This window comes from Patella vulgata, chromosome 9 (assembly GCF_932274485.2).
Source record: "Patella vulgata chromosome 9, xgPatVulg1.2, whole genome shotgun sequence".
NCBI classification, from domain to species: Eukaryota; Metazoa; Mollusca; class Gastropoda; family Patellidae; genus Patella; species Patella vulgata.
In genome coordinates, this window is record NC_065887.2 from 22881043 (window position 1) to 22898930 (window position 17888).

A 17888-nucleotide genomic window follows, 5' to 3' on the forward strand; every position below is an offset into this window, starting at 1 on the left:
CTCTACCATTGCCTCGTTGCTACAGTAACCGTGACTCATCGCTGAACCAAACTGTTCTCCAACGTTGCTGTGGCCTTACCCTGTGTGTCTGAACCCATTGAAGTCGGATGTGATGATCCTGGGCAGGTCTGGTCACTCTTGGTTGGCCCGAGCGTGCTGAACCTTGCTGTTGGTACCAAAGGCAAGAGATGGTACTCTGGGAAACATTCAGCAGCCTGGCTACATCTGTCTGGAAGAGCTGTCTTAGTTGTTTTGATGTGACGAAAAACTGAGGTCCCGTGTATACATTGGCGTGCACGTAAAAGATCCCTTGGCAGTTGGAATTTGATATAAGAGTAAGGCATAGTGCCACTGCCTGGGCAAAATTTCCCTCACAGCACACTGTATGGCATATGCCCCTCTTCATTAACCCAGTATAGGAGCAGAACAGTAGGATGTTAAACCCCATTTCGTTTCGTTTCAGACATGGCATCACTTGGCTCATTGAGTGTCTACTGATTTTGAAACAGAGGACCCTGGGATTTTACAGGCCTTAGATTTGGGTTTCATGCGAAAAGCGTGCGAATTTGATAAAAACAAATTTTGGCAAGACCAATATCCTTACAAATAAGGTTTATGGAAAAAATGATGAAAAATGGGCTATGCATTTCTTTTTTTTGAAGAGTATGTATGGACTAAATGAGAGTAGTTTGGAAGCAACGTTGTATTGAAATTTTCCTGAGCAGCAGAGTCAGAATATAAAATTGCTGGTAATTTTAAGCTAATAAACAAAGAAGTGGCACAGATTTAGAGATAAAATTGATATAACACAACACAGTTCTATGGATAAACGTCGTGTGTATATAATATAGTGATTGTTATCCATAAAACTGTGTTGTGTTATATTATGTTCGATCGATCGCTAAATGCCATTCAAAGAGATAAAATTGAGTTATTCTACTGACATTATAAATCCTTTTAAAGTGTTAAAACACTTGTCACTTCAATAAGAAACTAATTTGTCACAAGTATAAAAAAAAAGTATAAGCACTTTAAATGTTCATAAAATGTACTAGTGCTGTATATGTAAATTTTAAGCTATTTGGCTTTGTTAGAAAGTGTATTTAAAGAAGCTAAATCTCTATTCTTTGGCAACTAGAAATGGGCACAAATGAGTCACAAGCATATAATAATGTAATATCAATGTATATAAACTGATTTACATTCAGTAGTTTCTGTTTTTACTGTAATTTCTAATCAGTTATGTTCAGCAATATACGCAATATACTCAATGAGTCCAAATTGAATGGCAATCTTTGGCGTCTGGTTATTCCATTCTACACTGATAGTATTCTTCTGTGGGATATGTTAATCCTCGTTCATCGAGTCAATAATTACAAATGGCGCTCAAAAGCATACTAGCACGCGATTGGTGTGCAAATTTTAAAATTTTCATTTTGTCTTAAATATTGGATATCAGAAGCCCATCTTTTTATGCTAAGATAACAACATCAATGTTGATTTAAATTGCCTTGTTAAAGACTTTGGATGATATTGATTAGCGACTTGCCTCCTTTAATATTTGTTGTCATGATTGTTTTCTTTTAAAGCAAATGATTTAAGGCAGAAGCTATGTGTTTTAACAAACTAACTTGTAACTTCAGGGATATAAACATAGGGATATTGTTTTTATTATTCCACATTATACAAATCTTTAAATTCCTACTTTATTGGGTAGGCCTTATTTACAATGGTCTGTTGTAATGTATAGCATTGCCATCAAGAAAAGGTCTTCATACTATTCAACACAAATAATATTGTCCTATGCTAATATTACCTCTAAATAGTCTTTAATTGTTCAATAATGACTAAAAAATAGTAAAGTACAGTCTAGACTAATACAACAGACTGGTACAAAAATATTGAAGTGAATCCAAGAAGTTTGATGACTAACCCAATAGATTACATTTTTATATTCACAGGACTAAATGTGGTGGGAAAAGATTAGGGTTTAATGTGTCATTAACATTTGAGACTAGCATAATATAATGTAAAACAAGTATGTGAATTTTTCTGGCAGAACATAGCTGTTTCCTCTTACTCTTTTACAATTTTTTATTTGACAATTTTCAAGAATCAAATTAGAAACAATAATGACTGTAGTATTTCATCTACTCTTTTTTAAATTCTATCTGCCAATGTTTTTTCTTCCTAACAAAACAGTATGACTTGCTTTTCATTGTCAGTTCGATTATCTTTTATTTATTATTGTACTGTTTGTTTTGTTGGGCAGTTCATCTGGGTTTAGTTTAATTAAACCACTGCAGTGTGCAAGCCCAATAAGATGTCTGTGATATCACTTATGTGGAAGGAGACCTTACACAACCAATGTATTAGTAGTAGCTCAATAAGAAAATATAATGAAAAAAAACCCTGAAACACCTCCACATATTTTATGGGAGTGTTTGTTACACAGGTTTCACACCTTATCCTTTTCTAAAGGTGCAGATTATAAATGAAATACTGTATTCATAATAAACTGAATAGGTTAATGGTAAAATAAACTGGGTGTCAAGCATAAATGATGGTAATGGGAAACTGCGTTCTGAAAAGTATGTGATAATACACATCTGGTTAACACAATACTTTGGTTAATTTGATACTAACATTAAGTCATTCTTTTATGCCTAGTGTTCCAGACTACTTCTCCTCAAATTCACCTTTCAAGCGCTGTTTAGATGAACATCAATGCGTACACAATTAAACCAGTGTTTTTATTCTGTCTCATCCAAATAATCAGGCACCCCATATAACAAGTGAGAACCAGTCTTCGAAGCTCTTGATGAGGTTGACACTGGAAGTTGAGTGTCGTACATTGTATTTTCTTATAAACACTCAACCAATGAAGTAGCCCCATATTGCATATTCAACCCTTAAAAATCATTCATTCATATATTAATTATTTGAGACTAACATAACATGTGCCAAATGAGTGGATGAATTTGACTTGTGTTGGATGGAAATGAAATGAAATGGGGTTTAACCACCTAACTTTTTGCACCGATTGGGCTAATGAAAAGGGACATATGCCATACTGTGTGCTATGAGAGAAACTTTGCCTTGGCAGAAACGCTACAGCATTCTTTTATTTTGAATTCCATCTGTCAAGGGTTCTTTTATGTGCACGCCAAGGTGTATACAGTACCTTGTTTTTTTTGTCCAATCCAAACAACTAGACAGTGCATGCCAAGGGGGAAATTGCACTGGAAAATCCTAAAGAACTTTCTAGGCCAACCAACACCAGGTGCATACCTAAGACTGTCTGATAACCAATCAAGTGTCTTACACACTGTTTTGGCTGGACATAGTGCCACTGCGGTCCCTGTTTTGGCTGGACATAGTGTTTCCACCTACTCTTCTCAAACTGCAATGGCAAGGGCTCTTTTACATGATAATTTTGTAATTGACAATTTTTATTTTCATCATATTGTGGTCATCAATAGTAAATTTCAATTGAATTATTCTTATGACATAAAAGAACAACCCAGAACTCAGGATTATTGATGGATGACTGATGGCCAGGGGAGTACAATATTTGTCCTGTACTCCATATTAAAATAAAACCCAACAAAAATAAACCATTTAATTTTCTTTAAATTAAAAAAATAACACATTTGGTTAATTATTAATAGATATAACACAAAATATATACATGTATAAATAATATCACTATATAATGAGAATATAGTTAACCTTTTACAAAAAAACATTTTTACAATCATCAAATTTTAATTTGTTAGTCATAAAGTCATAATCTTAAATACATCATTCAACGCAAACATTTTACTATCAGTAAAAGCATAGATAAATGCCCGATTGTCCATGATATTGTCAACAAATCCCAAACTCTGTCCCAAGTTTTAAAAGTAAAAATGTGAACGGAAACATAACTCTACAAAACTTAAGTTGTAATTAGATTCATAAATTTTAAAGTAACCAAGGAATTGAAGGATATAACTCTGTGATTTGCAATAAAAAATATTCAGAATTTACCCTTATGATTAAATAAACAATCATTGCAAAACTGATAAAAAATCTGTTGAGAACACTGATCTGTAGAGTGTTCACCAGAAAGTTTGGACAGACAATAGATGGAGGTGACAATAATATACATCCACATTAAATGTGGGCTTATAAAAACAACATATTTCCTGCATATTAATATGGTTAATACTTCAGGATTAACTGATGACAGCAAAATACCTACTTAAGTGTGGGACAAATTCAAAAATAAACTAGAATGTCATTTATAAATCTACTGATATGAACAAAATGTAAACAATACAACTTGTCATAAATTATTTCAAATAACTCTCTCAAATATTTAGAGATATACAATAAATATATTGTGCTTAGATTAAAGATGGAAACATTTTAAATTAAAACCAAAATGAGTGGTGTTGCATGAGACTGATGTTATTGGGGCCCAAACAAATGTTGGTGTAAATTCTGGAAGTAAAATATCAGAGCATAGGAATCAAGTATCATTCACCACTGGGCAAAACATTTAATATATACTGAGACACAATGAAAATGCACTGCCTTTATAAATAGATGAAAGATATACTTTAATCTTGAAGATTTGAATGTAACATTAGATCATGACAGAAACACAGATCAATTCTCTCAAAGACAAAAACAGTATGAATTTGACAGAATAGGAATGTTGAAAACCATGATTTTATGGTGCAGACATGGGATATGAAATATGGCTTTTAAAATGCTAAGGACAGCAAAACTCCTACAGTTCTGTGGAAGATGCAACGATATGCAAAGGTTGACACCTGAACACTGAGAATGTGCCATTGTGAATACCAGAGTCACTGGAAGCAACATTGCAATGAGAGTGGAGAGGATCCCCCAAGCAGCCAGTCAGAGGTTTGTCTCCTCCATGCGGCATATGTGGCTGTTACAGGTGGCTCTGTTGGTTCTTGTTGATTTTCTTTTGACCTTAAATATCTGGTCTACAATCATGCTAAAAATCACATTTCTGCTTCAATATCTCTCGCCAGCACTTCCGGTCAAATCAGTGTTGCGTCTTCATTGCATCTCAGTATATTTAATATTCATTACTGTATTCAAGATGTCAGATGGTCCTGACTTTAAAGGAGCTGTACTAGATTTCATGGGACATGTAATAAATATATGTTGATATATGTGGGTTTAAATATGAACATTGAATATCAAATTGTAAAGACATATAACTTATATCACTTGTGCCAAGTTAACGGCTCAAAATAAAACTCAAGCACAACTGATTCGAATTAGTGGTCAAATACACTGTCTAGCTGACAAATTCAGCCACATGAGGTAATCCCATAGTAGAAAGTGATATCAGGTGTTCCCGAATATGCATACATGCCATGCTCTTGCCACTGTCATTATGTTAAATGAAATAAATGAGTATGATAAAACGGAAGCATTAGATTGGACTGAATATTATATTAGCAGAAATATTGACCAGAATTGTATAATAATAGATCGTGATTGCTACCCCGCTTATAAGCCCATAAGCTACAAATTTCTCTTCACCAGCCATAAAAGCAAGTTTTAAATAATAATGGACATAACTCTATGGTTGCCTGGGATTAAAAAAACTTTGACCCAGATGTAGTCAGTGTTTTATTCACTAAAGTATTTCTGCTACAGCTCCTTTAACCTTTTGAATCCATATCATTTTACATTTACATTGTGTAAAAAAACTTTTGGCCATGTTATTTACTTAAATGAGGTTTAATATATTTGGCACATAATTTGGCCTACAATTTGATTTGACATTGACAGCATTGCAGAAGCCATTTCCACTTTGGCATCAAGAAAGGGTATCGATATGTTGATATTACCACATCCATGTCTGGTTCTTCAACAGGTAATTGTATTTCAATAAAAGTCTATTATATTCAGCTTTGACAACTGGTTCGACCTCCTCCTAGTTTCATTTTTAACCAATTATTTGGAGCAAAACATGTCACTGTAAACTCTCGTGAATAAGGTCCTTGTACTCGTCCTCGACCCTAAAAAATATACAATAAATGTTGAAGTGTAAAAGATGTAATTCAATATTTTAAACAATTTTTTTTTTCAAATCAGTAGATATACCACCAGTAGATGAATTTATCATTTTTTGCATATCTGTCTTCAATAGCACAGTTGGTTCAGAAATATAAGGTGTTGAATTTCTTTTATTCTATTTGCATATGTGAAGCATGCTTAAACATCTAAAAGTCAGTGGAAAAGTTTACTATAGAGGATTGTCAATAAACCCACACGACTCTCGCAATGCACAATTGTCTATAAACCCACATGACTCTCTCAATGCACAAAGTAAGTTCAATAAGGTTTTGTTGTAATGTGTCACTGTGCTGCAGTATGACCACAAGTCAATATTTTACACACATATGGCGACCCTCAGACAACTATCCAAAAGAAAAATCTCCAAAAGTCTATGAATGGGCAAACTACTCCAACAGTCTTAATTACCTAAAATTTATGCATTTGAGATCTAAACATTAATATTAAAGGAGTAATCCAGTGGTTGTCATTTGTTTATATTTTATTAATTATTTAATATTTAAAATTAATTCAGAAATGCACAAACTAAAATACAAGTCATTTCAACTTTCATTGGTAAATTAAAGCAACTTATCATCATTTGAGGGATTTCAAATCTCCGGCAAACTACAATATCAGTCCAAAAATGGTTAAATTCTGTTCCTTATTTACAAAAATATGATAAATAATAAACTTCACAACATTCAGCATCCTGGGCAGATGATATAAACAAACCATCTATATTGTTAATTAACCCTTAGTTTTGTTAATAATGAAAAATGGTATTGGCCTTCTGGCACACTTACGCTGTACCCAATTAAAATAAATATTTGAATTACTGACATGCATATTGACATGTAGGTAACAGAAACCCCCACCTTTGTAAAGTGATACACTGATCTTAAGTAATAGTATTCAAGGATGATTTAAAACTATGCTGGACTGCTGGTATAAGACAACAGAGCTTTTATAAAAGAATGTATAATGAAATAGGAGGTACATTGGAGCCATAATCAGCCTGTATATATATTTACATATATTAAACAAAGAACCTCTTGTTTACAACATGAATGTTACACAAAATTAACTTTTGTTCATTCCTCGACTTAGTTTCATTTAGCAAGCACATAAAATATTTGTAGTCAAACTGATAGCCAGAATAAGATGCATACTAAATAGCAGGTACAAAGCAATTTACAGCTAGACAATATCAGGCGCACATAGGTATTCAAATCCACATTCATGTCTCGTCTATTTAAAGTTTATCAGTTGTATTAAAAACAATTAAGACAAAATTGTTTATTTTCTTTACCTATTCACTGTCTCTTATCTCTTTTGGCTACATGCTGTTTGTAGAATTCATTTAAGAAATGAACTCTTTTTTTCAATTTTCTGTAGAAAGTGTTGTTTCACCCAGAACTTGTCAAATTCAGAATTGTTTGATTAGGGGGAATAACCGTAGACAATACATAATAAATTGACCTAATTAACATATTATACAAACAACTTTGGCAAGTAAAAACAGGAATGTTGAATATATGATGAGATCTGAGATTCCTTTGATATAAACATTTCAGCACCAACATGCCAGAATGTATCTACTTTGGATGGGATGAAACATAGCATGCACATAAAAGAACCCTTGACAGTCAGAATTCAAAATAAGAGTAGGCTTTAGCACACTGCTAACATTTGCCCATCTTCATTAGCCCCATTTCATTTTATTTAATTTCAGCTAGAATTATTGCTTCCCTCTAAGGATTCCTATTAGTCTGGTTGGAGATTCTGCATAGATAGAGCAGATGTGGCCAATAAGAAACTGTTATACAGGACCTACATTCTAGTGAAATTTTTTATGTTAAAGATTAACTTTGTGGACTAAGCTTTCTCTATAATAAAATTATGACTCCAGTTTAACTAACCCCTTTTTCAGTGCCTCATAGTCAAAATTTTCCTCCTGAAGTTTTATCCTTACAGTTCATTTAGGTCAGATACACAGGTAATTTCATAGGTGACAGAATAGTATCTCTACATATTTGTCTTCTGTTTTACGCATTAAAATTCACATTTGTCTTTTTAAGAATTTAATTTTTGTTGACACTTTGATGCAAAATAATGTATTGCAATGAACACAAAAGATTATGTCAACATGTAAACTTATGCAGTTTTCATATGTATTAATTAAAACATCAAAATATATAACCAAACTTTAATTCATTTAAAACAAACTATAAAATTAATGGTTTTGTGCTACCGAGCCTCAGAGTTGATATCCTAGAAACTTAAGTATGATGTCAAACATTAGGTATGTCTGGCACTGAAAGGGTTAAAAGGTAACATGATGATGAATATGAAATATTAGACTGAAGAGTGGGCAGCAGTTATATTGTACAATAAAATATATTGCCTGGAGGTAAAGTTATAAAACATTGTTCTTGAACACCTGTAATAAGCTAGCTAATTTACAACAAATATGTTTATTATATGTGCTGGTTAGTCTATCTGATGAATTTATGTTTTGTTGGTTTACTCTGTATACAGATTAGCTTCCTACCTTATACAAATTTAAAATTAAAATGCTAAGACCACAGTTCTCAGAAGACCTAATAATAATTTATATAAGCAGAAAAAAAAAGATACAAATGATTAACAAACATGATATACCAAATCAATTGTTTATACTAATAATTGACAGTTGGAAGAGAGTTATGTAAAGATAATGAAAAACAAATGAAGCAATGGAATAAATAAATCAATTCTTGGCTATAATAAAATAAATTCCATGTGAAAACAAGTGACCAAATAGATACGTATATGATGAATTCTCACTCCAGTTTTCTGTGCAAAAAACTGAGCAACAACGCAAGTTAATATTTTGTCAAAAAAAGAGAGGAATGGAATTTGGGTTTAATGTCTTTCTATTTATTTGTTATATGTATATTTGTTGTATTGTATTAATGTCATTTTTGTAATTGTATGCTGCTCCCTGTGGGCGTTTTTATGCAATTTACTTACTTACTTATTCTGCAACAACAGAGCTAATGAAGACAGGTTTATACCATGTAGTGTGCTATGAGGTGAGGTGCCACAGCCTAATCTTATTTTTAATTCCAAATGTCAATGGTTCTTTAAAAGTACCATCCAAATGACTAACTACCTGTTCCTTGCCCATCTCCAATAGAAGGCTTGATCTCGTTTTAACTACGTACATCTTATCAAGCCCTTCACGTAATACCCTGCATATTTCGGCACTAATTTCGATTGGGTACAAGCCTAGCTTGTGAGCCTATCAGATTTCTCGATCGTCGAGAATACCTGTGATAATTGAGTTGCAAAGTTCAAGGTTCATTCAATGTCAAGGTTTCCATGGAGGTGGCGATGTCACAACCTCTGATTGGACGCTACTGCTCAAGTGCCTGTGGATAACATAGCTATAAGTTTGGGAATTGTGAAGTAAACAAGCAACGTCGAGATGTTGTAAAAACTCGCAGTCGTTGCTTCAGGAACATGTTCCTTGCCAGGCAAGTGGAGCTTAACTTTTATTCAATACAAAACGGGTCATTTCACAATTAGCATACGATATACCATTATTTCAATAATTTTTTTGAGCACAGGGCAGCTTTATCTATCGTAGAAAAAAACAGAATATCTGAAGAAAATTCCTACAGGTTAGGCAGGCAAGATAATTCTTGCGTAGCTTGAAAGACAATGCCGAGTGGAACAAAAAGGTTTTAAAATTTGGCCCCTTATACTCCATATATGCTGAGTGAAACTTACTTATATTGAAAGAAAATAATCTACTGAGCACATGTAACAGCTTTCTAGCAAATTTAGCAAATGTGAATGTAGTTTGAACAGCCTAAGAGAATCACTAACTATTGTCATATAGACTGTTCAGACATACTTAATATCCCAACATCCCAATACAAAGCTCATTAATAATAGACTAAAAAAAATCACTTTATAGAATTAATTACATGTATATGGTAGATTTTACCAGACAAAATAGCACGAGGTATGTATAACAATATTATCTATTTTTGCATGGTGATAAAGCCTGAAAATAAGGCAGCTGTCACAGAAATTGTCAGAGATAAATCTCTCTGGTGACTGTCATTTTTTTCAGTGTTCATATGTCATAATTATATTAGTTCAAAACTGTCTGACATTTTGTCAGATACAATTAAACATACATTATGTAAGAGCTAAATCTGCCTATTGCAGGTCTTTCTTTGGGTCTTAAATGTTATATAAACTATTAATTAGACATTTATCAACATAAGACCATAATCAACTCTTGATGCCATCAGATGCTCTGATTTTAAGTAGATTAGAATGGTTCAAACATCTAATGATTTAATTCAAAAATGGAGAAGTGAGGCTAAGACTTGAATGACCAGTACGGTGGTTACAATCAATGCCCACATCCTGTCAAAATTACAACCATTGATAACGTCGCCCAAAATAAAGTAATTTGAATGAAATTTTCAATATATTCATTTTGCATTAGCTATTTTTGAAATATTATAGTCTTTATCTAATTTTTACATAATGCCTTGTTAAAACTGTTACCTGTATTACCTGGTTAAATCACTCAATTAAAGTTTTCAGACCAAATAATGACAGATTCCTTTAAATCTCTATTTCTTAGTTTACCATCCCCTTCCCTTATCTTTAATCACTTCATTTGCTAATAAATCTAGTTAATGAAAGTACTAACCCTATATTCAAAGTATGTTAATAGAGCGTATCTTTATTTCAATCATTGATTTGTGCACAGGCAAATGAAGCAAGGGGAGGAAACTAGAGAATGAGCAACCTATCTCTGCTGACATAAAAGTGTAGGATCATACCCACAACACTTGAATCGATGACCTTTTTCACGATCTAGAATAAATTTAAAGATACAGTTAGAACTAACCTTTTTATCAAATAATGGATGTTGAGAACTTCCAAGTGCCCAGTGAATACTTTTAACTGATTTAGTCGGTGAGAATGTTCTGCTGACAGGCGTGGGTGTTGGACCAGGTGGTATTAATAAATCTCCTCCTTCACTTTCGTATGGACCACTAGCTAATACACTGAAATATACAAAACATACTAAAAATATAAAGATAAGTTACCATGCTATGAAACACCCGACCACAGGTGCTAAGATGTCCAAGCATTTTACAATGGTTGGTGTATATTTATTCATTTGTTGTTAAATGGGGGCATTTACAAAACTGTAAAAACTAATCAAGAGTAATAACCATTTCTAGTTCTGTCTAGTGCCTTCATTTATTATACAGAACATAAACCAGTAAACAGATGGTAACTTTAACTGTTTGGATTATTGAAAATTATCTCATCATCATAAACTGAGAGGCAGATAAGCCCACTTGTCAGTTTGGGAAATGGCAGCAGTCAAAATGGGTTTTTATTGTTAGCTTTAACTCATCGTATTCAAATTCAATCTCATACATTTGTACAAACACCCATAAACTACACTCAGAAAAAAGTAATCTAAATGAAATTTTCAATTAATTTTTTCATTATTGTAAGGAACCAAGATCTTTGGGTTATAAACTTACATTTCAAGTTTCAACAAAATCGGATAGAAATTAAGACCTCTATAGGGTTCACAAGCTAAAAACGTGATTTTTCATACAATCAGGGGTCATAATTCAGGAAGTTACGTTCTGATATGTGCAAATATCGAAAGGAACCGAGATCTTTGGGTTATAAACTTACATTTCAAGTTTTGTCAAAATAGGATTAAAATTGTGACCTCTATAGGGTCAACAACCTTGATATACCATATTTTTACGCTATTTGAGAACGAAGGGCGGCCATTTTGTCTGTCAGTTTTGGGCCGATTTTCACGAAATTCGAACTTGGCCGTCCTTAGGGTGTAACGGTGATATAATAATATGTTTTTTTAAATCGGATAAAAATTATGACCTCTATAGGGTCCACAAGCTAAAAACGCGATTTTTCGTACAATCAGGGGCCATAATTCAGGAAGTTACGTTCCGATATGCGCGAATATCGAAAGGAACCGAGATCTTTGGGTTATAAGCATACATGTCAAGTTTAAACCAAATCGGATAAAAATTTTGACCTCTACAGTGTTCACAAGCTAAAAACGTGATTTTTCGTACAATCAGAGGCCATAATCCATGAAGTTACATTCCGATACATGCCAATATCAAAAGGAACCGAGATCTTAGGGTGATAAACCTGTATTTCAAGTTTCGTTGAAATTGGATAAAAATTGTGACCTGTAGACTGTTCACAAACAATTGTGGACGGACGGACGGACAGGGGCGACGACTATATACGTCCACATGAAAATGTGGGCGTATAAAAATATATATAAACCACACATTTAATTAAATTGGGAATATATATTTTTTTTCAAACAATCTGTTACACTGCTCAAATCATTTTGTGTTAGTGGAATGAACAATTGAAAATAAATATTTAATTGGTTGCATCTAAAACACCATTCACCTGCTTTCCTTCTGAAGTGAAAAAGACAAAAAATGTTATTGATCCCCAATGTGTTTTTATGTAGGCGTACCAGACAAACCTTGGCACTTCCACATGAGTAGTCAAAGTCATTCATATCTTTATACTGGAGGTTTGTTACATATATGTCGATTTGTGGTACAAGGGAAGCAACTCTTTTTCAAGTTTTCCCCATCCCCCACCAACAAGGGAGCAGACCACCAAAATTTCCAGGCAGATTTTTACTGTGAATGTAGTTTATTCATAGCCCTTCTCCCTCTTTACCTTTCACATCTCAATTTTCTAATTAAAATTGCAGAAATGTGTTTAAATTTAAATTTTCTTCCAGGTGAAAAGTCGTCAGAAGGATAAAAGGCTCTTATGGAGAGCTTTAGGGCAGACAGTTACCTTTTTAATAGTATACAACTACCAGTACTTCCAGTTTGTTATCTCAAAATGTTCATCAAATGACAGATAAAATGTGCTGTGATGAAGATTTTGTCTGGGCAGCATTATTTCCACCTACTCTTCACCGAATTCCAACTGTCAGTATCTAATTCTTTTACCATGCATGCCAATGAGTACATGGGGGAACCTCACTTTTCCGTTCCATCCTAACAAGACACTTGTTGAAACATAACAGTGTAATAAACCATTGTAAAATATTATCCATAAATAGTGTTTTGAGTATTAACAAGGGGTCTGTCAGGGCACCACCATATAAATGAAATGAAATGAAATGGGGTTTAACATCCTACTGTTCTGTTCAAACAGCGCTAATGAAGATAGGCATACGCCATACAGTGTGTTATGCAGGAAATTTTGCTCGGACAGCAGCTCTATGGCCTACTCTTATACTCAACTGCCAAGGGATCTTTCATGTGCACGCCAATGTGTATGCAGGACCTTGTTTTTTGGTCCCATCTGAATGACTATACATTGTCCCTAGCCAGGGAACCACGTTGGAAAATTCTGATGAAGTTTCGCAGGCAGGGATCAAACACGGGACCTCCATTTAGCGAGCCAACTTCTTACTTACTGACCCACCATGGCTCCATCCCCAATATAACTTATATAGCTAAACTGCATGGCTATCTTTTAAAGCCCTCATATTTAATACTGAAAGCAGTGTTCATTTCATCAATACCCAATGGTAACCTCTCTCAGATAATTGAACTGTCTGTTTGTGATCTGTTTTTAATCTCTTTGATATGTTGTAGCATCCTTTTTGTAGCTTTATGTAATCAGTTATGAATTAAATATTCAAAGAAAACTTGTATCAATTTTATTTTTAAAATGAAATGAATTAAGAGTAATAGCCATGATGTTAACAGAACCTAAAAGGCTTAAAAATAATGACTTTTTGTGAAATCTTTTGATAATATTTGTGATAATTTTATTACATTTGGTTAATTTTAAGTAATCATAATTTTATTTCTTGTTAAAAAATTATGCTTGATATATAAAAATGAGGTCAATATACACACACTTTCTAAAACCTTCTTGCATACATTTTGACTTTGAATTTGTGAATTTGATATTTGAATACCGGTATATTGAAATATGACATAATAGTATTCAATTAAGTTAACACATCCGTTATCTAGGATTCAGTGATGCATCAGAAATAACATGGTTCAATTACCATTCAATAGATATATCAAGTTCTAGGTTTGTACACCTGTATACAAGTAATTGAATAACAGAATACAGAATATAAGCCAAGCGTTAGTTTAGTTTAATATCTACATGCAATCTGTCAAAAAATCATTAATTCAGGAAGTCGACAGAACATGAGTTTACAGTTGATCTCCTAATTTTCGGCTTGTCAAATAATTCAGCCTTCAGCCATGACTGTAAATCAGTAGTTTTTTAGTGGGATAGACTAACAGAATGGTCTCATTAATGAATATTATCAGTCATTGTTTTTTAAGGCGAGTGATCGCTCTCGAGCGCCTGCCGCTCACCTGAATGTCGACCGAGGAGAGGATTTTTTCCATCCCCTTAAAATTGAAAATCGCTCTCCTTTACAAAGTCATTGGGGGTTTATTATCATTTATCAAACCAGGAATGACCCCATTACATGCAGTTATTGATCTTCAGAACCATTCCCCATACACACAACTAATCACTCTCCTTAATATCAGATCACACTCCTTAATTTTTAAATCACTCTCCTTTATTTCTAAATCATTCTTCTTATCGAAACTGGGAGAGCTTATTTAGGGGAGCGATTTTTTTCAATTTGTTGTTTGAGGGGAGTATTTTTTGGCTCTCCTCTGAAATACAAAAAACAACGACTGTATTATGGTATGTATTAGTATTAAATACAACAAAAAATCTCATACATTAGAATAAGAATACAAATGGGAACTAATAATACAGTTCTGGACATTTTTATTAGTGTCAATACAAACCAAGAACCCCAAGAACCTAGTTGGGCTTAATCACACATCATCATGGGTTAAGTTTGCCAATATCTAACTTTATTTCTCATTATGTTTTAATCTTCTGATCAGGAGAAAATGTATCTTTATGGGGACAAGTAATTATTTTAATTTGCATATGTACTATTAAACTAACACTCTTACAAAATACTGTCTAAAATATCTAATTCTGCACCTTGAAGGTGCACTTATGCCCTCTCTACTGCACCCCTAAATTAGGTGAACATGAAAATGTAAACCAACAGCTGCCAGACAAGATACAACCACATTTTGCAAGAGATGGATAGAGAACAAGCTAAAAACCAAATAGATTTTTTGTACAATCAGGGGCCATAATCCAGAAAGTTGTGGTCTGAAATGCGCAAATATCAAAAGGTACTGAGATTTTTGGAATATAAAGATATTTAAAGTTTCATCAAAATTGGATAAAAATTGTGACCTCTAGAGGGTCCATAACCAGTGTATTACATACTTATACATACTTATACGCAATTTGCGTACACAGTGCGGCCAATTTGTCGGGCAGTTTCATTTCGATTTTCCCAAAATTCGAATTCAACCTTCATTATGGTGGAATGGTGATGTATCTAAACAGTTTTTAAAATCGAAAAAACAATTGTGACCTCTAGAGAATCCACAAGCTAAAAATACGATTTTTCAACCAATCAGGGGCCTAGTCCAGGAAGTTACGTTCGGATATGTGTGATTATCAAGAGGAACCGAGATCTTTATGATAAAAACATATATTTAAAGTTTCATCCAAATCGGATAAAAACTGTGACCTTTAGAGGGTCCACAACCTTGATATACCATATTTTTACACTATTTGTGTACAAGGGGCGGCCATTATGTCCGTCAGTTTTAGTCCGATTTTCACGGATAAAAATTGTGACCTCTATGGGGACCACAAGCTCAAAACACGATTTTTCTTACAATCAAGAGCCATAATTCAGGAAGTTACGATTTGATGTGCGCGAATATCGAAAGGAACCAAGATCATTGGGTTATAAACATGCATTTCAAGTGTCATCAAAATCGGATCAAAACTGTGACCTCTAGGAGGTCCACAACCTTGATATATTAGATGTTTACACTATCTGCGTACAAGGGGCGGACATTTTGTCCGACTGTTTTGGTCCGATATTCACGAAATTTGAACTCAACCATCATTAGGGTGTAACAGTGATATACTAAAACGTTTTTTTTAAATCCGATAAAAATTGTGACCTCTAGAGGGACCACAAGCTAAAAACACGATTTTTCGTACAATCAGGGGCCATAATTCAGGCATCAACAGGAACCAAGATCTTAGGGTTATAAACATGCATTTCAAGTTTCATCAAAATCGAGATCAAAATTGTGACCTCTAGAGTGTCCACAAGCTAAAAATGTGATTTTTCGTACAATCTTGTGCCATAATCCATGAAGTTATGGTCCGATATCAAAAGTAACTGAGATGTTTGGGAGATAGACCTATATTTTAAGTTTCGTCAAAATCGGATAAATTGTGACCTGTAGAGTGTCCACAAGCTAAAAACGTGATTTTAAGTACAATCCGCGACCATAATTCATGAATTTATGGTCCGATACATGCCAATATCAAAAGGAACCAAGATGTTTGGGAGGTAGACCTATATTTCAAATGTCGTCAAAATCGGATAAAAATTGTGACCTGTAGAGTGTCCACAAACAAATTGTGGACGGACGGACAGGGGCGACGACAATATACGTCCACATGAAAATGTGGGTGTATAAAAATGGGTGACAGCAACAATATACACATTCATCCATTAAACTAGGCCATATTAAAAAAATATATAGAAATCTTATATATGTGTTGATTTTGTTCATTTGTATAACCCAATAATGTGACAAGCCGTCTGTCTGCACCTACCAATACTTAATCTATAAAACCAATTTAACCCTGGATAAGACCTCACTTACTACATTGACTCTAACCTTAGTAAATGACCACAGGACACATCTGTCTCCAGCACCCATAATGAGAAAACAAAATATGCTGAATACAGATTTTCTTTAATTCCAACAATCGGTAGACTTTCATATCTCTAAATTTGCCCCTTTATGGTACCAAACCCCTTTCCCGTTATAACCCATCAATTGGTTGAAATTTATTAAGCAGTTGTGGAGGAGTCAAAAGTTGTCGTTTTAAGATCTCCCCATCCCTTTCCTCTGAACGTCATTATAGCAAATCTAAATAAGTGAACACCCACCCAAGCAATATATCTTCCAACTTTGGATAAAAACCCTCAAGTAGTTGAGGAGAAGATGAAAATGTGTGCAAATGTCTAAATAAATGTATTCCCTTTTAAAAACAGATTTTAAAAAATCTGAACAAAATAAGAACCACTCAATGAACATGCCTATAATATCTTCTTTATAGTGATCAAGTGTTTCAGGAGAATATGCTATTAAAAGTGCCCTCACTCTGACTTCTGGGCCAGGCAATTTCATTTGAGCAAATATAAATAAATAAACACCACCCAATTAAATCAATTCATATCCAATACAAAAAAAATCTCAGCATATGACTGGCTAAAGCTCTCTTGCCTATTATGTGAGATAAACAAAACAAGAGTGTAAGTGTGTTCAATAACACTGACTATAGTCAATGTTAGTTTGGCAACTACTCTAAAACCATACCTTTGGTACATGTCCAAATCATCTGTATCTTTATTTAATGGAATTGCTTTCATAGTGGGAGTAATGGCAGCTGTACGAAACTTGGGTACACTAAGATTAGCCTGTCTATATTGTTGAGCTACTGTTTTAGGTGGGTTTACATAATGTTTTCTTATCTCTGGACCTAACTCTGGTATCCTTGAAAAAGAAAGAAAA

General features: G+C 33.7%; 1 protein-coding gene across 2 annotated transcripts in view; it reads right to left on the minus strand.

The window, feature by feature from the left end:
* Positions 1 to 3615: 3615 nt before the first annotated feature.
* The window catches only part of LOC126831480 (uncharacterized), a 29600-nt gene continuing 15327 nt past the window's right edge, over positions 3616 to 17888 (minus strand). For both annotated transcript variants that reach the window (XM_050561999.2, XM_050561998.2), the window contains exons 3-5: positions 17694 to 17870; positions 11012 to 11171; positions 3616 to 6053 (exon numbers count right to left, since the gene is read on the minus strand). In XM_050561999.2, the coding sequence (XP_050417956.1) occupies positions 5940 to 6053; positions 11012 to 11171; positions 17694 to 17870 (451 nt within the window). In that variant the 3' untranslated portion in view covers positions 3616 to 5939. The remainder of the gene's footprint in view (positions 6054 to 11011; positions 11172 to 17693; positions 17871 to 17888) is intronic.